This window comes from Mustela erminea, chromosome 2, assembly GCF_009829155.1.
Source record: "Mustela erminea isolate mMusErm1 chromosome 2, mMusErm1.Pri, whole genome shotgun sequence".
NCBI classification, from domain to species: Eukaryota; Metazoa; Chordata; class Mammalia; order Carnivora; family Mustelidae; genus Mustela; species Mustela erminea.
The window spans coordinates 142,054,901-142,079,463 of NC_045615.1; the positions used below are offsets into that span (position 1 = coordinate 142,054,901).

Consider the following 24,563-nt stretch of genomic DNA (forward strand, 5'->3'; position numbering starts at 1 on the left):
TGTTTAATGGTGCTTTTTTTTTTTAAAAGAACGACTTCATTTTATTGAAATATAGACTTTATAATAATGCAAAAGGGATCTGATCCGAAACAATATCTTTTGTATATTTTTATTTCAGGAAAATCCTGAATTTGATTTACATTTTGAAAAAATATATAAGTGGGTTGCCAGCAGCACTGCTGAAAAGAATGCATTTATTTCATGCATTTGGAAATTGAATCAGCGATATCTCCGGAAGAAAATCGATTTTGTCAATGTTAGCTCACAGCTCTTGGAAGGTAAAGTTAAATAAAAATGCTTATGTGAAATCAGTGTATCTATAAGTGAATATGTAATTTGACATTACTCAAAATGATTAGCTTACTGATTTACCTTAAATTGCAAAGGAGTTGAAAGATAATTTTTCTTGTTGCAGAAATGATACTTGCTCATTATAGAAATTGATACATTAAACTAAATAAATAAAAATCACTTATAAACTTAATCTTCAGATAACTGCTGTTGATGTTTTATTAGATGTTCTTCCAGTCTTTTTTCTATGCATATTTAAAAACTCTTTAAAAATTCACATTCTGTTTTCTAACTTACTTTTTCCTATAATGAGCATTTTTCTTATAATGAACATTCTTCATGTTATTAAATACTTAACCCAACATTATTGTTAGTAGTACCATAGTTTTCCATTATATGAATATATCTTACTATATTTAACTAATCATTTATTTTTAAATTTCCAGTCTTTGCTTATTTTAAATAATTTTGACATGAATATTCTTGTAGTTGTATTTTTGTGCAGAGTGTAAGTGTAGTGGTTAAGAACATAACTCGAGTCACACTGCTTGGTTTCAGATCCTGGCTTTGTCACTTCCCAGTCATGTGACCTTGGATTATTCTATGTTCCAGTTTTCTTTATCTCAGAAATAGTGATAATTAGTAGTATCCACTCCATAGGATTGTTGTGAGGATTAAATTATTTGATATATGGCAGTGATGAGAATAGTGCCAGGTGTATAATAAATACTCAAAAAATATTAGCTTATTACTATCTTATTCTCTTATTAGGATAAAATCCTTAGACATGAAGTTAAATAGGATATTTTTGGTCAGTATATCTTCAGGGATGTTACTATGAATTATTTTGTATTATAAGATGAAAACTTATTTATTAAAAATTCACAATGAAATGTTATTTCTTTAAAATTTCTTTCATAAAGACATAAACATTGTAAGAAAATGATTCTGTATGCCTTGTGGATACAATTTGTGTTGTATTCTTTATCTCAAAGAAAGCAGTTGAAATAACAGCTAGTATGCAGAAGAAAAGAGTTGTTGCTCCTCTTTATTAATAAAAAAAACAGATTATTCCAAATAATATATATTAGTAAGAAAACTTAGATTTGTCCTAATTTGTATATTAGCATTTTAAAATAGGAGCTTCGTTCTGTTCAGTTAAAACATCTGAAATAGCCAATATTCAAACATTTTGACCTATAAAAATGGTGTTTCAGATGCTTCAAACTATTTACTCAGCCACTTGCCTCTGTCCTTTCTCTATTCTGTTTTACTTGCTCCTTTCCTGTTTGCCTGTGGATATTTCCCTGAAATACAGTATTCCTTCCCAATACTTAGTAATTAGTAAGCTCGTTATTGGTTTCAGGTTTGATGCTTGAAACTGGCAGAGGCAGTTCCCATCTGTTAGGCCCCGTGCTATTTCCCCAGTGAAGCCCTTGTGTAGCCCTTGGGGTCGCCATCTCACCAACATTAGACCCCAGTGTCTTGTCAATTGAATATATTGAGGGAATGACCTTAAAGAAATTTATGGTAATTTTTCATGCCTTGAATAGTGGTTTAATTTGTTTTGAACGGCTTTTATTTTATTTATTTACTTTTTTGCCATTTCAGGGTTGAGCATTTTATTGAGGGAATGATTGCCATTCTGTCTTTAAATATTGTGTATTTCCAGATGTTATTTATTGCCTACGATGTGTTTTAAACCAATACATTTCATTGAGTCATGGGAAAATACCTGGGTTTTCCCTCATTAAGAAATGTTATCTGGTTTACCTCATTAAGAAATATTACCATAATCAATAAAAAAAGTTGCTGTTTTTTAGAATGAAATGTCTAGCTTAAAAAAAAAAAGACATTTAATTTTTTAAGGCCTAAAGCAAAAAATGTAGACATTTTCATGTTTATAAAAGTTATAAGTTCAGACCAATTTTAGGTGTACTGTGAAGATCCTTAAGGATCTCACTATTAATATCATTTTCCATAAATCAATAACTGTTGCTTTGGTTTAGAGAAGTCCAGAGAATAGTTTTCTTAATGTCTGCAAATTTGTGTTAATGTTTTAATGGATTTTGAAATCATAGCAGTTGATTCCCATTTAGAAAAAACAATAAATGTGTCTAAGTTTTGGGTGATGTTAGAAAATAAGTAACAAATTGCCACCATCTGCTTTTAAGAGATAAGTGTGAATGCGAACAGTGGCATCTTTAGTGGTTTTTATTGGTGACAATTGAATGTTTACGCTAGTAAGTAGGGTTTCTCAGCAGAAGGCTTTTAAGGTTTTTAAAGGAGGATTTTTGTTAGCAGTCGAAGTAGTGTCAGGTTTTTGTTTGGTTTTTTCTTTTTCATTCTTATAACCAGATTTTAAAAAAGAAATCTTTGACTTGAATCCTTAAAAGCCAGCTTGAACAGATATCTCGTGTGTTGTGTTTTGTTTTGTTTTGTTTTGTTTCATTATTTCAATCTCGTCCTTTCTAACAGTGTTTTATGACTAATCTATTATGAGGGAGTGTCTGGGTAAAGTTTTGGGGCCTTGAGTGAAAATAACTAGACTAAATGCATGAGTCAGAGCTGAACTAAAAATAATTCTCAGGAAGTGATATATTTCCCAGTTTTCTCCAAGGACTAGTTGGTGCTGTTTCTTAAAAGAAAGGAAAAAATAGGAAGATAAATGTATTTTTAGTTATTGTCAGAAAAAGAATAAGAGAATTAACTTTGGAAATTTAGTTTCTGAGGATCTTTCCATCTTGTACTTGATTTGGACATTGTCTTTTAAACTTTGATTGTACCAGAAGTTCAAATGAAATATGGGTAGTATTTAAAAAATTTTAAACCTGTATACTTTTCTACCCAGCTAATATTCTTTGCTTACTTTCCTCTGCTTTTTTCATACCTTTTTACTCTCCAGAACTGCCTAAAGTTACAGAAGGTGCGTAACACCTTTTCTTTTTATTCTATTCCATATATTTTTTATTACTTGCCATTGTTATATACTGTTGGTTGCATATTTTATGAAATTGTGCATAGGGACAGGTTTATTACCACAAAATCCATATAGTAATAAAATTAATGATAAGATTCATTATTGACTTTCAAAGGACTGTTTCATGGAAGAGAAAATACTTCTGAAGCAGTTATGGTCATTTAAAATATTTATTTATTTTAAATATCTGCTAGTATAAGGAGCTGTATAGTTTGGGCAGTCCCTGCCCCCTAGTGGCTAATAAACTGTCAGATGTGACAATTTGACATTTCCACAGTGAGTTAAAATGGACTCGGAACAGGGAACTAGGTGATACCTGTCTAAAGAACTATTCATATACTGTAATCTGTAACTGCCTGTACCAAGAGTTTTATTCCCCTCCTTTTTTATTCTGGGATATTACCTAAATCTGCCTAATAATCATTCTTAAGAGTAAATCACTTATTACTTTGAGTTAGTTGGTTTTTTCCTAGAACAAATTAACCTATGTCAAGTCATGCAGCGTGTAAATGTTTCATTTGCATACAAAATAATGAATGTTTAAAGTGTCCAAAGATTGTGATTTAAATTGTGTCCCATTAAGTTCATGAAAATCAATAACTTTATTTAGAGTTTTAGTTAGGGGATAAAAAAAATTTTTTTTTTCACATTACCTCTCCTAACCTTACGCTTTATAAAAATCCCACAAGCTAAGTATATTTTCCTAAAAAATTGAATTGAAAAAAAAATTGAATTGAAACATTTATCCAGAAACACCTTACATTTGATCTCTTGGTCTTTTGTAAGAAGCATGAAGACCATTTAAATATTTGTAATTTTGAATAGCCATGTTATTGTTGCTCTTGTTTACTCTAGACTTACTGAGAAAACTTTTATACCTGATCTTTAGAAATTTTATCAATGCATATGAAAGTGTTTTAAACAATTAAACAGTTAATATTTTTAATACCCAAAATAAATTGTGAATACATTTTTCATTTCAACTAAAAGTTATTCAGAGAAAAAAGCATAACCAGGACAAAAAAGAACAGAAGAAAAATGTTACCGGGGGAAAAGAAGGAAAGCATATTATTTTTTATGTGCCATAAATTCATAGTCATTGTTTTGTTAGACTAACAACTACCTCAGATAGGAAAAAAAGATTAGGCTATTCCCACATAGTTTGTTTCTGGTTTTATATTCGTTTTCATAGTTTAAGTATGTTTTGGGGAATTGTTATAAAGCCTATTTTAACAATTAAAAGTGAGTGAATTAGACTGCATGCTTTGTGTTTGTTAAAGTAAATGTTATAGTAAAAATTACATTAACATATGCAGTTTTTCATAAAAATAAGGTTTTTTTAATATTCTGAATCATTCTTTCCTGTTTTCCAGCCACTAAATGTGACCTGTGCTTATAACTGACTATAAATACCATGTTATTGTCCTTCCTCCTTTTTTACTACTTTATTTTTAATTTTTACCCTCTTTAAGAGTCTGTTCCAAGTGGAGAAAATCAGAGTGTGACAGGAGGTGATGAAGAGGTAGTAGATGTATACCAAGAGTTAAATGCAAGAGAAGAGCAGGATATTGAAATAATGATGGAAGGCTGTGAATGTGCAATCTCTAATGCTGAGGCCTTTGCAGAAAGGTTGTCCAGAGAGCTGCAGGTGCTGGATGGGGTAAGACCTTTTTATAATCTGTAAGTGACTGATATGTAGTGGATTGAGAAGACCAGGGATGCGCAGATTTTACTTCCTCAGCACCTAAGCCTTTATACTGTGCTTATTGCCGTCTCTCTCCATGAGCACATTACCAGATGCCTTATCTTCCACTGCTCTTGTTCAAAAGACAGAACCATTCCTATTAATCAGGCCAGCGAAGGCAGTTGGCTGAGGTTGGGGATTTGGGGAGGTTCTTGACACAAAGTGATAGGAAAAAGGTAGCCAACCAGAAACTGACTTGGGGTCGCCTCCCCCAGCCTCTGAAATACTGCAGAATAGTTCAGTGCAGAAGAATAGCATTTTTGTGTTTGGGGGGAAAAAAAAAAAGGTACAAATTAGAAATAGAAAAATTAGTTTGAAATAAGTGAATCGTGTACCCAAATGGAGCAGAATAAATATAGTGAAAACAAGGAGCCAGGGGAAAAGGATGTTTGACTCTCTCCTTCTAAAATGTTTTGGGATAGCTCTTTTTAATTCATATGCACAGTTTCTGAGTCTGTAAACTAAAGCACATCTTTAGAAAGTAAAAAGCTAAAAGACAGCTAAAAATAACACCACTAATGTTGGTAAAGTCTAAAATAAGAACGTTTTTTTGTTTTGTTTAGACAAAGTAAGCATTTAAGAAAAACCTCAAATTTGAGAGGCAGGGAGAGGGGTTTTGGGGGGGTAGGGAAGGAAAAAAATGAAACAAGAGGGGATTGGGAGGGAGACAAACCATAAGAGACTCTTAATCTCACAAAACAAACTGAGGGTTGCTGGGTGTTGGGGGGGTAGGGATAGGGTGGTTGGGTTGTGGACATTGGGGTGGGTATATGTGCTATGTTGAGTGCTGTTAATTACGTAAAAGTGATGATTCACAGACCTGTACCGCTGGGGCAAATAGTACGCTGTATGTTAATAAAAATAATTTTTTAAAAAACCCTCAGAGAATGAAGAATATTTTAAACACTTAAAGAATTTTGACATATTATACATGAAAGGTGCAGAATTTATGAGGTTGAACTCAGGCCCCAAGATTACACAAATAGTGCAAGTTTACAAGTTTATAAAACTCACCAGAAGCTAAGCCTAGAAGAAACTTAAAGATGTTACAGTGGAAATTGTCCTGGACAAGGTCAAGCCCCGGGTCTGCTTCTTGAGAGATCTATTCAGTGGCCCAGAGCCCTGCTGACTCTTGCAGTTGGGTTGTACTCACAGTTGAGTTATTATGAATAGCATATAAAATATGTGTGAAATTACAGTATCTATTGTCCTGTGAAATTCTTTTCATTCCTAGACCAAGTTTTTTCCTCATACCCCATTACCTGCCTTCTTAGTGTGGCTTAGTGGTTTATAATTTCTTTTCTAATAAATATTGCATGTACGTTACAAGTTATCCCATTGCTTCCCAGTTTTATTTTGGATTTGACAGCTTCCATATTTCAGGAAATTTAGAATCAATAGTCAGAATCACTTAGAAAACAATGATAAGGGGATGGTGGTTTGTTCCTGCTTTGCCTGGAAAAAAAACGTACAGTAGTTGCAAATGAAAGAGAAAAGAAAGAAGACAATAGAAGGAGCTATCTTATGGATATATAGTCTTTGGCCATATGGTCTTATGGTCATGGCTCTTCCACATCATGTAAGTACCAATCATACTACAGTTTTACGTTAGCTCAGTGTATCCTTCAAAGACTGATATACCACTGCTACCCTCTTGATTAAAGTATTACACAGGTGATTAGGCATTTTTTTTTTAGCATTTTACAACAATGTTAAGTATAGAAGTTTTTATAGCTGGTAGAATTGGAAATATCAGAAATGGGAAATATCGATGCTGATGATACATTGTGGGGCAAAACCCTACTTGTACAGGCTGGGGAAGTATGAAATACTGAGGCATGGTCCCTAACTTTGATAAAGAGGCAAGTGTATCTGCTTGAAATACTGTGTAAAAAGGGAACATAAACATAGAGTGATAAACTAAAAGAAATGTATAGATGCATACCAATCTTTGTTACTCGGCTGTCAAAGGGATTTTGCAATATTTCATCTTCTGCTTCTTTTATCCATTTAAATAATGGGAAGAGTTACTTTTGTTTTTCATTTTGTAGGCCAACATCCAATCAATCATGGCCTCTGAAAAGCAAGTGAACATACTGATGAAGTTGTTGGATGAGGCTCTAAAGGAGGTAGATCAGATTGAGTTGAAACTGAGCAGCTACGAGGAAATGCTCCAAAGTGTGAAAGAACAAATGGACCAGATCTCAGAAAGCAACCACCTAATTCATCTGAGTAACACTAATAATGTAAAGCTCCTGTCTGAAATAGAGTTTCTTGTGGTAAGTATGTTGGTAAATTGCTCCCACCATTAAAAAATTTAAAAAGATAATCTAGTATATAAAACCCATTTATAAACATTTTCTAAATTCCTTATGAGAGTAAGATTTAAAATAATTCTAATACCTTATGATAGGATTGAGTAGCATCTTACCTGTAAATTTCCCAAAATTATATGTGTAAATGGTATATATGTAAATTCCAGAACCACATGGACTTGGCCAAAGGTCATATAAAGGCCCTTCAAGAAGGAGATCTCTCCTCTTCTAGAGGCATTGAGGCCTGCACCAATGCTGCTGATGCCCTTTTGCAGTGCATGAATGTAGCTCTTCGTCCAGGTATGTTCATTAGAAATAGTAAAATCTGACCAAGAATCTGAGACTAAGCCTGTAACATGGTATAAAGCTTTTAACAGGAAATACATAGCGCAAGTGGTGTAGGGAACTGTAGTATTAGCTCCTCAGACCAGTTTCACATCTTTCCAAACATGTTTCTTTTGGCACTAAGAAGTTTTTCATTTTTCTCTGATTGATCATCAATGATTCTAGTCAACACCATGATTTTTCTCTAATACTGTCTGCAAAACCTAGCACAGAGTCAATGCTTTGATTAGACCAGAGAGCAGGAGGTTTTGTTAGGCCAGTGGCTCCAAAACTTGAGTTTGCTCATGCAGAGGGTTTGTTAAAACATGTTATTGCCTGGCCCCAGCCCCAGATTCAGTAGGTCTGGGCCAAAGCTCCAGTATCCCAATTTGCAGCAGTTCCCAGACAATGCTGAGGCAGGACCACTCTTGGAGAACCACTGTGCTATACCGTTTTCTCCTCTTTTTACCTTCCTTTTATAAAGCAAACGAATAAACCAATAAAACTTGGGGTTCTTCAAAACAGAAGTATAGAGACTGTTATCAATGTATTCATTGAAGAGCAGAGAAATCTTTTTATGTCTTAAATCAGTCAAGAAATGTTCTGGTTTCAGGTCATGACATGCTCCAGGCAGTCAAACAGCAGCAGCAGCGTTTCAGTGATTTGCGTGAGCAGTTTGCCCGGAGACTGGCCAGCCACCTCAATAATGTTTTTGTTCAACAGGTAATTTTATTTCATTAATAACACTGCCATGTTTCTATTAGCTTTTCTATATATATTTCCACAGAAATTGTAATGTGTTTAATTGAGATCACAGCATATTCTTTCACATGTTTGTTCAATTTTGAGATTTTTAAACAAGATTTTTTTTTTAAAGTATTTGCTCATAGGTGTATGTTGGGCCTCAACTGCCTTGGGTAGATAGTCTAGTTCCTTTCAACTGAAACTCTCTTGGTTCTAGAAATCAGATAAATAACTCTGCCTACTTGTTACATATACCACTTATATGTTCTTATTTATGAAAGTAAGTCCAAACTTGGTACATGTTTGCTGCTTAGCCTGTTTCATTTTCCAGTATTTTGACGCGAGAACCAGGACTTGACTCAGGTGTTTTTAATATTTCATTGGCTGTATGTATTTTTATATGGGAGAAAACGGACTATAGCTGAATTGTAAATTCCATTTGATTTACTTTTATATAAACCCTTTGTCTACATTTTTATATGGAAAAGGAGGCTATAATTAAGGTTGTAGCAATAATAATAAAAATAATATAAAGAGTACCTTAAAAGGATTTGAATAGAAGGCATTTTAATCTGGCATAATAAATTAGGTTTCTTATGTTTTTCATTTCTTATTAGGGTTATTGGACAAAAAAAGTTGAGAGAAATTTTGTTCATGAAGAAATACTGTCTGAAACATTTCACTTTGCAGTATTCTGAAACAATTGTATTTACTATATTTTATTTCTGATTAGTTTACTCAGGCCCTCCTTCAGCTCTATAACAGGTCCTACTTTCTTTCGGTGCCTGTGAGTACATCAAATTTGGCTCAAGCTTCTCTGATTCTTTTTTTTTTTTTCTATAAAGTTTGCTAAACTTAACCGCAGCAGAATCTTTATAGATTATAACTTTACTGACTTAAGCTGCCTGTTAGCCATATTTATAGCAGTTTTTAATATCCCATAGCAAAAAGTTTATTTTGGCCAGAAAGGCATTTCATCTCCTTCTGCTTGCCTCTCCTCCTGTCATTCTTTCACTCACTCGCTCCTTCATTTATTTAGAAACCTTTTACAAAAAGAAAAAAAAAAAGAAAGAAAGAAAGAAAGAAACCTTTTACCAGGTGACTGGGATACACACCAGACATTTACTTCGGATAAGTGAGAGGCTGATCCTGTTCTCAAATGACTCACAGTCTAAGGGAAGGAGGTAGATATACTTAGGAAGGGTAAATGTTATCATAGTGGTCACATATGCGAGCATAAAGGAAGACCATCTAGCTAAGGGGATGAGGGAAACATTGGGGAAGATTTAACGTTTCACTTGACCTGAAAAGTATCAAGAAAAAAGTAAATCTAGAAGTCACACAAGAAATACTAATCACATTTTTCTTACATTAGTATTTTAATATTTATTTCTGCCCAATTCCGTAGTTTTTTAAAAATGACAGCGTTGATAGTGATGTTCTCCACATTTGTAGATGGCATTAGAAATGTTGGAATGTTGGAATGCTACTGTAGGTCAACAGTAGTCCTTTCTGCACCCTTCATTGTTTGTTGTAACATGCAGTTAATTTATGATTTTGCTTCCTTGCCTTATAAACTAATGGCTTTGTTTACTATGAATGCTTCGAGTTCTGAAAATCTAATATGTATTGTAACATGTGAGTGATGCATGTTGAAAAACCAGAATGTTGTAACGACCTAGGATGTGCTGAAGAAAGTGGAGGAGGGTATCTCAAGTACAGAAAATAGATTTTTCTGTGTGTCGAATTCAGTGCATCAAGCCACCTAGCAAAAAGGTTCGGAAACATGGGTATTTCTATTCCTAGTTGTGGAACAAATGAGCTGGGAAAGTACATCTCTTTGTCAGTTATCAGATTTTCTTTATGTGCCTCTTAAATACTTGTTGCCTTATGTAAGAATAAGAAATGCCTCCTACACTCCAGATGCTTCTAAGGAGGCTTTAAGACTAAAGTACTTAAAGCCCTATGGCAATGCATATATGAAATTGTTAATTGTATGACTATGTATACATAGTTTATGTATATATATGTACAAGTGCTAAAAAGTTTTAATATAAGTGAGTTTACAGAAAATTTAGGTAGTCAGGTATGGCATCATGGATAAGATAAGAAGACTTGAATTAGAGTCTGCAATGCGGTTTTTGTCAAATGTATCTATATTCAGCATCTGTGAGTACTGTACAGAAGATTACAGTGGAAATAATCTGTTGATCACAACCTAACAGTAATTTAAGAGCGATGATCCCCAGTCTTTAAAGTTCATACATCAGTAAAATTAAAAGAAAGAAAATTTGGAGACTTACTAAGTCAACAATTTTTTTTTTTAAGATTTTATTTATTAGAGAGAGAATGAGACACCAAGAGAGGGAACACAAGCAGGTACAGAGGAAGAGGGAGAAGCAGGCTTCTGCCTGAGCAAGGAGCCCGATGCAGGGCTCGACCCCAGGACCCTGAGATCATAGCCTGAGCCGAAGGCAGACGCTTAACAACTGAGCTCCCAGGCTCCCCTAAGTCACCAGTTTTTTATTTTACCAAGTAAAAACTTTTAAAAAGAAATCCTGCCATCTACTTTCACTATCTTTTTATCTTGGCACTGAAAGAAAAAATACAACTTCGAACTTCTAAATTGAATACATTTCCCTTTGTGAGAAACTCTCTACCATCATTTTATTTGTTTCTTAGAGACGTAGGCCAGTAAAAAACATCTTCGCATTTGGTAATCACTGATCTGGTGCACGCTGTTTATGATATAGCTTTCACCTTAGTACTTCCACAAAGCTGTATTTTAATGAAACTTGAAATGCATTTTTTTAAAGATTTTATTTATTTATTTGACTGAGAGAGATCACAAGTAGGCAGAGAGGCAGGCAGAGAGAGAGAAGGGAAGCAGGCTTCCCGCCAAGCAGAGAGTCCAATGTGGGACTCAATCCCAGGACCCCAAGATCATGACCTGAGCCAAAGGCAGAGGCTTAACCCACTGAGCCACCCAGGTGCCCTTGAAATGCATTTTTACTTAATACTTACTTCTTACTATATATACACATAGTAGAGTAATATTTTTAACAGTTGCCTAGATTCTTCTGGCTCTTCTAGATCTTCTTACACACTCAGCTTCCATTGAAATTATAAACTCTTACCTATAATTTTTTACATTTACGAGCGATTTGTATATCTAAGAAGATCTTCAACTAGAGACTCAGGTCAGTTACGCTGATCAGCATTCTGATACTGAAAACAGGCAGTCAGATTAGGGCTAATGAAATTGAGGGAGTATTTGCATAAAATGTATGTATTTAAAAAGTTCTTTTGGTTGTCTTTTGAAAGATTCAGCTTGAAAGGATAACTCTGCTCTGCCTTTTTGTCCCCCTTGGGTTCTACAGAGACCTCATTATTTTGTACATTGTCTTTTGCAATATGATGAGAACTGATTACACACTGAACTAAAAGTACAACCGGAAAAAACTGAGATTGTGGGGGTTTTGCTATATGCTTAAGCTTGGGAATTTTTCTTTCAACATGTATTTATAGAAACATGGTAAAATAAAATCTGTGAAATATACCACCAATATTCAGTTCATTTCACAAAAGTTGTTTCCTTAATCATATTTCGCAATTTCCTAAACATAGGTTAATCTGTAGTTAAAAGTTTAGAAAGACTTATGATCATTTAAGATGAGTTTTTGTGATGTTTGTTGAAACTTTCTCAGACTTTCTTTTTTCTTTAAGAAAACAAAAATAAGCGTGCCATAACACAGAAAGAACGAGTTCCCAATTCTTGAGAATTTAGTCACCATTTGAAATGAGTGTATCATTTCTGTTTGAAAATCAGTTAGAGTGGTTAAGAGTACGATGGTGGAGCCAGATTTCCTGGATTCAAAACCCTGACTCTTTGCCTCCTAGCTGGGTGAACTTTAGCAAGTTTCATAACCTCTTTGTGCCACAAATTCTAGTACTATATACAGTAACGAAAATTTATAATTTACTAAGTTTGTAGAAAATGTGTCTGTCTTAGATTAATCTGGACAAAACCTACTGTAATATTTTTAATTATGTTAATAATAGAGTTTTGGTATTTTTAAAAAATATTTTATTTATTTATTTGATTGAGAGAGAGAGAGTATGTATGTGTGTGTGTGTGTTTGAGTGTGTGTGAGAGAGAGAGAGACCGGATGGGAGAGGGAGAGAGAATCTGAAGCAGACTCCATGCTGAAGACAGAGCTCAACACGGGGCTCAGTCCTAAAACTGCAAGATCATGACCCCAGCCAAAACCAAGATCAGACACTTAACCAACTGAGCCACCCAAGTGCCAAGTTTTGTTATTTTTTAAATGAGGAGGAAAGTATTTTACAAGGTTATTGTGAACATTAGAATTTATATACATAGAACACTTCGAGCATGACAACAGGCATTCAATAAATTTGTTATTGTTATTAATTTAGTACTTAAATTGTGTATCATTAAGTTATTTATAATAAAATATTTTAAATTTCAATTCAATTTAATTAACATATAGTATATTATTAGTTTCAGAAGTAGAATTTAGTGATTCATCTAGTTGCATACAATACTCAGTGCTCATTCCTTTAAGTGCCTTCCTTAATGCCTGTCACCCAGTTACCCTACCCCCCACCCTCAGTTTTTCCTATAGTCAACATATAATAAGAAACTTTAAACAATGTCTTAATTTTTTTAATATATAAAGAATAAAGTTGTGTGCACATGAAAGTGCTAGAAGTGACCGTAACTTATATTAGTGATTGAATTAAACAGTTAATGTAATTTTCCTATTTTCTATAGTTATTTTAGAACAGTTTCTCTAAAATGAAATCTTCTGTTAGCGCTAATCACACTTACTCTATCTAAATAGTAATGGTTTGAAGGTAATGATGTTCTTCGTATTAGAAGGCAAATTTTCCGTTGATGGTGATCTTAAAATGCTGTTTGCAAAAGAGAGCTTTGAATAGTAGCATGTGAAAGAGCTTTATAAACTGTAAAATCCTCTATGAACAATAATTAGTTCTTCCATTTTTAGGGGAGGAGAAGGTTTTTAATTGAAGAACTTTCCTGACACTAAATTAAGTAATATAACTTAACATGTGATGGCCTGAGTTGCAAAAGAACATAAACAGTAATCAGCCATGCAAAAGAGAATGTTCACATAGGTCCATGCTCCCCTATCCAAAATTCTTGGGATGTTTTTAGAATTTTTCAGATTCTAGTAAGTAATATAAGTAATATAGTAATAAGGTAATATAGTACACATTCTAAATATTACATAGCCACTCCAGTAGGGGGCTGGAGTAGGGCCCTGTGATGAAGCACAAATGTTCCTACAGCAAAAAAATATGAATAGTCATTCCAAATTCTATAAATAGCCTCACGTCAGTTCAGGTCAAGTTTTGCCACTAAAATAGATTTGGTACCTAATTTAAATGGAGGTTTGAGAGTTTTTTGTATATTAGAATTGCTAAAAGGGATTGTAGACCTATGTACATAGTGTACCTCATATATAACATCTATAATAGCTGTGAACTTGTGTTGCCTCACCATTTCTGGTTCTTATTTTGAATTGGTCTAGTTTTCTGATAATTTTCTGCTGTCTCTGGTACAGTTTCCTAAGTAGGTACCAGTAATCTTAAGTAATATCAGTAATACTAATCTTTGGGGGTTTTTTATGTAATCTTAATCTTAGACATATATTGATTGGAGCGCCTGGGTGGCTCAGTCAGTTGGGCGTCTGCCTTCAGCTCGGGTCATGATCCCAGGGTCCTGGGATTGAGCACCAAGGCTGGCTCCCTGCTCAGCGGGGAGCCTTCTCCTTCTCCTTCTGCCTCTCCCCCTGGCTTGTGCTCTCTCACTCTCTCGCTCAACTAAAATAAAATCTTTTAAAAAAGAAATACATTGATTATTCTACATAGTTTTATATGGAATTTCTAAATGGGTCCTTATTTTTCTTTTTTCTCTCCATTTTCAAATTGGGTATATAACCTTACAAGAAGAAAATTCTCCCAACAGGCTGATTTGAAAGCTTTAATGAAAAAGATACTCAAGTAACAATGGTTTTAGTACTTGGCATGTCTTATTCTCCTGCCTTTCTTGCTCTAAAAGTACTTCTCAATTGCTAGAGAATTCTTCATTGCCTTAAACTAAGAATTTTTTCTGGATACTCTGTAGTTAAATTGCTTAAAAAATCCATAACCACCAAGTTCTTACTTTGTCTATGTAGTAAAGCATATCAATTAGATAGAGGAAAAAAACCTCTTTTAACTTAAAAGAATTTAAATTCAGGAGCATCTGGATGGCTCATTTGGTTTAGCATCTGACTCTTGATTTCAGCTCAGGTCATGATCTAAGGGTCATGAAATCAAGCCCCGCATCGGACTCCTCGCTCAGCACCACAGTCTGCTTGAGATTCTCTCTCCCTCTGCCCTTTACCCCATGCTGAATAAATAAATAAATAAATAAAATCTTTAAAAAATAAAAATAAAAGCGTTTAAATTCAGGATATTGGGGCGCCTGGGTGGCTCAGTGGGTTAAAGCCTCTGCCTTCGGCTCAGGTCATGATCCCAGGGTTCTGGGATCGAGCCCCACGTCAGGCTCTCTGCTCCACAGGGAACCTGCTTTCTCCCCTCTCTCTCTCTGCCTGCCTCTCTGCCTACTTGTGATTTCTCTCTCTCTGTCAAATAAATAAAATCTTTAAAAAATAAATAAATAAATTCAGGATATTTATAAGCTAATCTATGTCAGCTAGTATAATACATATATAATTAGGTTTAGGTAACTTTACTAGGAAATGAGTTAATGAGTGCCAAAACTCGCTCCCTGTGTCATTTTAACAAAATGCTAACAAGTAAGTTTTAACTAAGCAAATTAGATTGAGTCAGAGTGAACATCAAATTAGTCCATCTCTTTCCTTTTCCTTATTCTTGGGAATTTATATTTTCAAGGGGAATATACTCCTTTAATCTTTCAGTTCCTCATCTCTTAGATACTGGCTTTGAGTTCATGACAAATATTGACCAAGTAGCAGAGAGCTAGATTATTTCCAGAGATGGCTGGGAAGATTTTTAGTGTTTGTTTGTTTGTTTGTGTGTTTGGTTTTTAGATACCAATAACTAGTAAGCATTTACAGTTTTTGAATCTGGTTAAAATGATTTTGTTAGATATGTTTTTAAAAGAAAATGGAAGCGAGACTCACATGACTGAGGTTCCACTTCTTCCCTCCAGTGTGACCTGAGTGAATCACTTAACCCTTTAAGTTTCCACTTCTTCTAGAAAATAAGGTCATTGGAACAGATAATCTTCCAGGCCTATATTTTTCAAAACAAAAGTTAGGATGCATCATCTAAGACTGACTGATAACTCATAAGTTTATTTACATAAAAACCTTGTCACGGTTTTAAAATAAAATCTCATGTAGTTATTTAACAAATTCCCAGAAAAACTAAAATGACACTGTTACTAAGTATTATCCAGGAAAGCCCAGGATATCGTCATCTGTAGTGCTTCATAGTTTTAAAAGTTTATATCCTGTATGTTCTTATCTGTTGTTTTAAATATTGTAAACTCTAATAGTAGAAATACCATAGATGTAGACAGTTTGTTTTGAATGACTTTCCTATTTGATGTCTTTCTCAGTGCAGTTGTATCATGAGGTTGATTCGCTTAGTAAATAGTAAAATGATACGGTATGGGAGAGACAGCCTTGATTAAAACATTCATTTTCAGCTTCTTTAGAAGATGAAATGGTTAGTTGATGTATCCCAGAGCACCATTCTTGCATGTTTATGATTATTTTATGGTGATGGTATACAGTAGATTTCATGAGATGATGAAAGAAGCCAAGTAAGTACTCAGTTTTTAATCCCTCTATCTTCTTTTGCTCTTCTTCGGCTGCATTTGGTCACTGTTTAGAATTTTCAGTTACAGCATGTGTTTCTTTTACTGTCAGTGTATTTATTTACTTATTTACTCACTCTAGGGTCACGATCAGAGTTCAACTCTTGCTCAGCACTCTGTGGAACTGGCTTTGCCCAACCATCATCCATTTCACAGAGACTTGCTTCGATACGCCAAGCTGATGGAGTGGCTAAAGAATACAGATTATGGAAAATATGAGGGACTAACAAAGGTATGAGTTTGATATCAGTTACTCACTGCGTGTAGAACGTAGTCTTCTAGAAGCAGGACATCATGTATTCAGTTCCCCAAGTAACATTTGAAGTACTGTAGTACTTTCTTAGCAAAGCGGAAACTACTTTAATTTCTGAGTGCTCATTAACCAGGCAGGACATTTATTTTATTTACTTGGGTAAGGAAGAGCTTAATTTCGAACTTCATTACTAGTGTAGTAATGGGCCATACTGTGGCCTTAAGCATCATTCAGTTTAGTTTAATGCAATATTTACCTCCTGCATTTTTTTATATGCATTATAGAAACTAGAGACTAGATGATGTATAAGTGAGGTGTTTGCCCTCTAAAAATGGATAACCCATTCGATGAAGCAAATACAGAGTACCTCTTTATTAAGCAAGCATTTCACTATTCCAGGCACATGGGCCCTAACAAACAACCCCTACTTCTAAAGAGCCTTACATCTGACAAGAACAATTATACTTAAAACAGTCGGGAAAACATTAAGTGCCAAACTGAAAATGAGTTTAAATGCATGGCAGTTATAGAAAAGAGCAATCCATGTTCTAAAGCCATGGGGGAAATCTTTAGGACAGAAATTGGAATTGAATTGAGGTTTTGTTTTTGTTTTTGTTTTTTTTTATGATTTTATTTATTCACTTGACAGAGAGAGATCACAAGCAGGCAGAGAAACAGTCAGAGAGAGAGGAGGAAGCAGGCTCCCCACTGAGCAGAGAGCCCGATGCAGGGCTCGATCCCAGGACCCTGGGATCATGACCCGAGCCAAAGGCAGAGGCTTTAATCCACTAGCCACCCAGGCGCCCCTTGTTGAATTGAGTTTTAAATAATGAATGGGATTAGATAAACCAGAAGAAAGAGAAAGGGCATTCCGGGGATGAGGAGCAAGACGTGCAGACAAAGGTGGAAAATACACCCTTTTGTCAGGACAATGGAGGATGGAGGCCCATGAAGCAGAAATTTCATATTCTGGAGCAGCGAGAAATTATGTTGAAAAAGATGAGCCTTGAGACCTAACAGCATTCCTCATACATGGGAAAAGACTAGATGAGGCAAATTCATTAAGAACCTAATAGAATATTCAGATGAAATGAACTCTGAGCCAGGAAGATAGTGGTAGGAATAGAGAATAGAAACCAAAAGAGAGACTCCAGGGATGGAAGGGACATGATGATGCCAAACTTTCTAGACTTGGAGACTAGAAGAGCAGCGGCAGCAACATCAGCAATTAGAGAAGAAGAGTCATTCATTCATACACGAATTTACCAAGCACCTGTTGTGTTCTAAGTAAGTGCTAGAGATACAGCATGGAAGGAAATAGGCGAATGCTTGCGTTTTCATAGCGCATGTTTTGGTGGAGGAAGACGGACAAAAAAGTCTTATATGGTAGGTTAGAAGGTACTACTGAGTGCTCTGGAGAAAATAAAACAGGGAATGCTGGGACTGGGGGAAGACTATAGCCTGAGATAAGGCATCATGAGAAGATAACATCTGAGCATAGATTTTTAAAATGAGCAAGGGTGTGGGGTGCCTGGCTGGCTTAGTCAGTAGAAATTCCACTCTTTGATCTCAGGGTTGTAAGTTCGAGCCTCATGTTGGGTGTAGAGATTACTTAAAAATAAAATCTTAAAAAAATAAATAATCAGAGTTGAGCAGGGGGAGTTTCTTTGGGGAAAGCGTTCCAGGCACAGTACAGCTGTCCTATGGCAAGACCATGCCTGTGTACTGGGGGAGCAGCAAGGCACTATGGTTGGAGCACAGAGGACCAGGAACAGGACCTTAGAAAGAAGGTAGGGGAGGTGAAGTGGGGGTGGGGCAGAGCAGATCTGGAAGGGACTGTGTACCCCGGTAAAGACTTGGCTTTTACTGTGAAGGAGATAGGGGAAGGGGTTTTGGTGGGTTGTGAGCGGTAGAAAGACATGATCTGATTTAGCTTTAATAAATGGCCATTGTGGCAGGAAGCCATGGGTATAATACTTTTCTGGCATTTCTGCTATGACCTTTAGTATTGAAATTGACCATGTCACTTTGGGAACTGAAGAATTGCTACCTAATTCCAAAATATAAATAGCTGTATTTATATATCAGATGTAAGAGCAGTTTACTTAAAATTCTGAAATACCCTGGAAAACGTGAAATCTTCTAAGTTTTTATGAATTTGGAGTTTAAAACTAAAAAATTTAAGTAAGGCATAAGTTATTTTAATAATTAGTAATAATTCAATTATGTGGACAATATGACCTTAAAAGATGTTCTCGAATTGGAAAGAGGGACATATTTTGTTTCTTAGAATGAAAACAAAAATATTGAGATTGTTAATATAAAAGCTCTTCCCCTTAACCCATATGCTTGTGGCAAAAAATTTTCTAACAGAATTTAGATAGCAAAATCATCTTATTTTTCGCTAGTTTTGCTAGCCAGAGTTTTTCCCGATTTTATTTAAAAAATGGTGCTCTCTTTCAGAGTATTTTATAATGAAGCTTATTCTCTCTCAGGAAACTAATGTTTATACATGAACCCATTTTATCTTCATACTTACCGAAATAATTATTATAACTTCTTCTAGTGTTAGGTTCATACTTCCTGAGAAGGCAGAGAGGATTAGGTAGAAATTTATGCGAACTATGATGATAAGAAAAAAAGCAGGTCGTACATGCCTATCAGTGTATCAATTTGAACACATTTGGCATAAGGACATTCTTGTATATCAGTCTTTATGTGTTTCAAAGTGCCTTTGCCAACGTAAAGTAAGATCTGATCCCTTTCCTTCTAAACTGAGATCATAAGAAAGAGGACACTAAACCTTGGTAAAAATAAATAATATTTTAAAGTATAATTTTAAAAATGTTTTTCAAAAAGAATATAAGTATCCTGAGGCATTTATGTATATATCTTATCTGGTCAGTTATTTTTAAGACTACTTTTGTTCCTCAGAATTAGTCTTTTAAGTGTTCTGCAACTCTACTGTTGTGTTATATTTTGTTTTGTTCTGTTTTGTTTTCATTCAACAGAATTCTGATTTGGAGATATCTTAAGGAAAAATATTTACAGTGGAATTCTTTGCCTTTTGAAGTTTTAGGAGGATTAATATTTTGAATAATTAAACATTATTATATCTCCTTAAGAGTTTTGTGCCAACAAGTGCTTTGTCCCTTAGTGAATATTCAAATAAGTAAAATAATCAATAAGCTTTTTGCCTAATTGTGTTCTCAGTGAGTATTATTGCCCTATCTTTATATATAATGCAGTATTCATGAATGTAATTTAAGTAAAGAAACAAGATGATAGCCAAGCTAGCAATGATTTATGGACTCATTCTCTGCTCACAGTATAGTTTTGATTGACAATATTAATGAGCTTTTTAAATGAAATTGACTTATTTCCCAGGAATGTTACTTGATCCTGTGGCTTGAACTTTTGACAGACTATGTATTTTACCTCATAATCTAATTTGGTTGCTGAAGTCATCAAAAACAGGAATTTGACTAAAAAGGAAGAAGGAAGAGAGGAATGAAAGAAGGAAAGAAAGAAGGAAACAGACGAGTACTTCTTTAGTAAGAAATAATAACGAAATGCTGTTTGCACTGGATTGGGTGTCCATAGCTCTCCTGCTTTCTGGCAGGAAAGAGAAAAAGTCTTTCTCTGTTCAAGGGATAAGAATCACTAGGCACTGCCCAGCTGTGCTTCTAATCTAATCTAAGCAAAGCCCAAAGTTTTAGTATACATAATTAGAGTTTAGGGAAATAGATCAACTGCCCAGATTCCTTCCTCCCCAGGACTACAGCCCCTATCCATGGCTCTGGATTATTCGTGTCGGGCAGTTAAGAATAGAGATGTTCCATCCATGCTTAGGGAGGAAATGAGCTTTCCTCTCCCATTAATTTCCTTGAAGATTACTCAGACGTCTCCTTTCAACCCCCGTTCTGCATTTGTGGAATTTACCCATTTGTGTAAAGAAAAAGTAGAATATAGAGATCTTGGTAAGACTGCACAGTCCAAACAATGAAAGTTGAAAAGACTGCCTGAGACAACAGTATTTAAACTCTTGATAGTTAAATGTAAGGTGCTGTATACAAGGTGCTAAGCTCCTTCTAAGAGACATTCTTCAGAATTTAGTAAATGAATGAACTGATGGTTACACCTGTCTGTGGCCTCGCCCACCAATGAGTTCTGTTACGTAGCTGGAAAAAGGTATCTAGTCATTCAAGTTGCATTGGAAAAGGGGGTGATTTTCAATAGTCTGCTCACGTTACTGTTTTCTAGATACCAAAGAAGCTGTTTTCACATGGTTTAAATTGCTTGGGTGGTAATGTGCACTTTAGACAATTTTGGTATTGGAACGCAGTCTGTTATGTTGAATGATTTGAGTAGAAACCACCGATGAAGATTTCACAAATTATGTGAAACTGATTTTCTGTCTGTCAACTCTTCACTGATTTGCAGTGATAATATTTTTTAGAAGATTTTATTTATTTAATTGACAGAGATCACAAGTAGAGAGGCAGGCAGAGAGAAAGAAGGGGAAGCAGACTCCCTCTGAGTAGTGACCCCGATGCAGGGCTTGATCCCAGGACCCTGAGATCATGACCTGAGCCAAAGGCAGAGGCTTAACCCACTGAGCCAAAGGCAGAGGCTTAACCCACTGAGCCACCCAGGTACCCCTTGACTAAGTTTTCTTACAGAGACTATGTGGGAAATATATATGGCCTACAAATTGAAAAACCAAGGATCTATATGTTTTATCCAAATATATTTTATAAAGAAATAGCTATGAACTAAGAAAATCAGTGGTAAACTATGAGTCAGGATACAAATATTCATATAATATATACCCTTTGAAAGGTACACTTGATGTTTAAAGCAACATAAACCTGCTCTAAAGCTGCATGTATTGGGGTGCCTACGTGGTTCAGTCAGTTAAGTGTCTGCTTCCGGCTCAGGTCCTGATCCCAGGGTCTAGGGATTGAGCCCCACAATGGGGAGCCTGCTTCTCCTTCTCCCTCTGCCTCCTGCTCCCCCTGCTTTTACAGTCTTTCTCTCCCTGTCTGACAAATCTTTAAAAAAATTTTTTTGAAAGTGAATATTAATTTGAACTAATAAGGAAGCAGAAGCTTAGATCCCAGGATAAATTTAAAAGAATAGCGAAGTACAGTGGATTTATTTACATTTCGTCAGACTGTGTATGGCATTTAACTTAGGACTTGGTAAAATGCATGGTTTCCCACTAGTGAAGAATCCTTCCTGAGAGCATAAAATATTTTTATGTGATAATAAGCAGATATGATGAAGAAATGAGTTTGTATGCTGAATTATAGATGAGATATTTCCATTTGAGCTAGAATAAATCCAATTTGTTTCTAAAAAGTAATTGTGAAAACTGTAAGATGTACTAGTTATAATTAAATTCTTATTGAAAATAACTTATTTTGGAATATCTAAATACCCTAAGCTTATTGAAAGATTATTTTTTAAGTATATTTTTTAAATTTTTTTACTTTTTTAAAAGATTTTATTTATTTGACAGAGAGGGAGATCACAAGTAGGTAGAGAGGAGGGGGAAGCAGGCTCCCTGCTGAGCAGAGAGCCCAACGCAGGGCTCGATCCTACAACCCCGAGACCATGACCCGAGCCGAAGGCAGAGGCCCAACCCACTGAGCCACCGAGGCGCCCCTTGAAAGAGTATTGAAAATAGCCAATTTGATATGCCTTACTACCCTAAGTTGGGAGGGGACACTGACACCAAATGTGCCCCTTTGTTGCCATTGACACTGTTGGTGTGATTGTTTTTAATAGCAGCATGGCAATATGAAGGAAGTTACAAAGATTCCCATTTTCTTTGGCCCTGTATTTCCATCCTTAGGAAATGATTCCAAGAAAACAATTCATTAAAGATGAAAAGGTTATTGTAACATTGTCTATCATAGTAAAACATTGAAACCACTTAAGTGGCCTCTGCTAGGGAATTGATTTGCTGAATTGTGGTATATCAACAAAGCATAACACTGTACAGTCATTAAAGTGTGAGGCTGGAAAAACATGATTGCTCAGACCCAAAAATGCTATACAGTAGGATTGCAACTCTATTTGAAATCTATGAAAGAAAACACATAAAAATGAAAATATAAGTGTGATTATATTCGATTTTATATTTTTATAAGTTGCTGTTTTGATGCCTGTTCTTTTTTATTTTTTAAGACAGAAAACAGCCAATTTTTTAATCCTATGGAATACCTCAGGATTTTAGACCAGAAAATTTAAAGCAAGCACGAAGGCTTTGGGGGGACCGAATTGTTATATTTGTTTAATTAATAAGAAGTACCTGTTACTTTTATTTTAAGAATTACATGGATTATTTATCACGACTATATGAGAGAGAAATTAAAGATTTCTTTGAAGTTGCAAAGATCAAGATGACTGGCACAACTAAAGAAAGCAAGAAGTTTGGTAAGCTTAGACACCTCAGTTCATTGTTTTCTTTTCTATTCTATTCTATTAAAAGTGGTTTTATTTATGACAAGTCTAAGACATTTTAGAGCAAGGTGGAAGAAGATACGGTAGAATTGATGAAAAAGTAAGTCTAATGTGTTGGTTTGATTTATAGTTATTTCACAGAACAAATGTTTATATTTGTAAATACAGCTTTTACCAAAATTCTCTAGTAAATGAATCTGACAGCAATTGTGTATTCATGCCATAAAGGAAAGCATCTATTCATAAGAAAAGCAGTTGACCAGAGAATGAAGTGCAATCTGGTAGAGAAAGTGTTAGGCTCAGAGACAAGTTGAGAGTTGAGTTTCCGACTTCCTAAAAGGCCTTCTGTAGCAGTTGGTGGCAAGTCATCGATCTCTTAAGTCATTGCTCTTTACAGGGAAATGGAAAGTAATTCCTGGCTTCTTACTTCTCACTGGTTATTTTGAATCAAAAAGAAAGTTTGTGTTTCCTCCCCGGTCAAGGGGCTATAAAAATGTCCTCCAAATTTCTCCTGGGATTATACCTTATTTTTCCAAAGGGATATTTTCCAAGCATGTTATTTTTTGTTGCTTCGAAGTATGTTAAGCGGACAGAAACGTGATTTGAAAAGATAACCAGTGAAAGTCTCAAGTTGCGAGGAAGGTGATTTGCCGAGGCCACATTCTGCTCTTGCATGTGTACCCATCTCTGGAGTTCCTTTTGGATGGAGTTCTGTGCCTACTCAAGTCAAAACCTGGCCTTAAATGGCTACAATGTGTACTCCTCAGTGTGTCTGCCTAGTTTCCCTTTAGACCAATGAGTTTAGCATTTGCTTGTTGAAAGGAGCCTATGCCCTAAGCATCTTCTGGTAATCAGGAAACAGGATTGAAATTGATAGCACATCTTTCCGTTCTTTTCCTTTAGGACAGAGAAGACTGTCTTTAGTGGGTAATTATTTAGTAATTCACTGTTGTTGTTGTTATTGTTGTTGTTTTAATTCAACACTAATATATTGATTATGCTAGTCCAGACTGTTGAAATGTTTTGAATCTGTGTACACATATGTTACACTTAGGTAAAGATACTGATAGGTATCTTGGGACCATAGGCTTTTGGAAACAGAAATGCTAACTCATCCTAAAGGTTAATTGTTCTGAAACAGCAGTGTGTTTATATCCTTGTTAATGTTTCACTGTGGGTATGTTATGCTTTTTTTTTTAAGTAAGCAACATATTAATTCAGTTACATGTTTAATGTTTTCATTTAGTATATTTGTCACCACTTGTTAGTGAACCATTTTATTTTGAGAGAACTCTTCCAACAGAATATGAAAACTGGAGGTAGAAAGGAAATCTTTCTAAAATTATCTCCTTAGGAGGCCGTTAATCTCAGTATCATAATAGTTTATCAAGCCTAAGATTCACATTGAGATAAATGACATAACAAAAATGTAATTTAAAATAAGTACAACACTATCTTAATGGTATCATTGCATTAACCTGAAAATTAATTTTTTTCTTTTTCTCCCTCCTGGGAAGTTCTTAAATTATCTTATTTAAAAT

General features: G+C 35.0%; 1 protein-coding gene across 8 annotated transcripts in view; it reads left to right on the forward strand.

Moving 5' to 3' along the window:
- Positions 1-24,563, forward strand: part of EXOC1 (exocyst complex component 1) — a 60,075-nt gene that overhangs the window by 12,004 nt on the left and 23,508 nt on the right. For 2 of the 8 annotated variants that reach the window (XM_032334374.1, XM_032334378.1), the window contains exons 4-12: positions 119-278; positions 3,197-3,217; positions 4,744-4,931; positions 7,067-7,294; positions 7,498-7,630; positions 8,268-8,377; positions 9,132-9,185; positions 16,381-16,530; positions 22,890-22,995. In XM_032334374.1, coding sequence (XP_032190265.1) covers positions 119-278; positions 3,197-3,217; positions 4,744-4,931; positions 7,067-7,294; positions 7,498-7,630; positions 8,268-8,377; positions 9,132-9,185; positions 16,381-16,530; positions 22,890-22,995 — 1,150 coding nt within the window. Of the gene's footprint in view, positions 1-118; positions 279-3,196; positions 3,218-4,743; positions 4,932-7,066; positions 7,295-7,497; positions 7,631-8,267; positions 8,378-9,131; positions 9,186-16,380; positions 16,531-22,889; positions 22,996-23,925; positions 23,950-24,563 lie in introns of all 8 variants that reach the window. The other 6 variants (XM_032334379.1, XM_032334381.1, XM_032334380.1 and 3 more) reach the window with 4 other exon arrangements.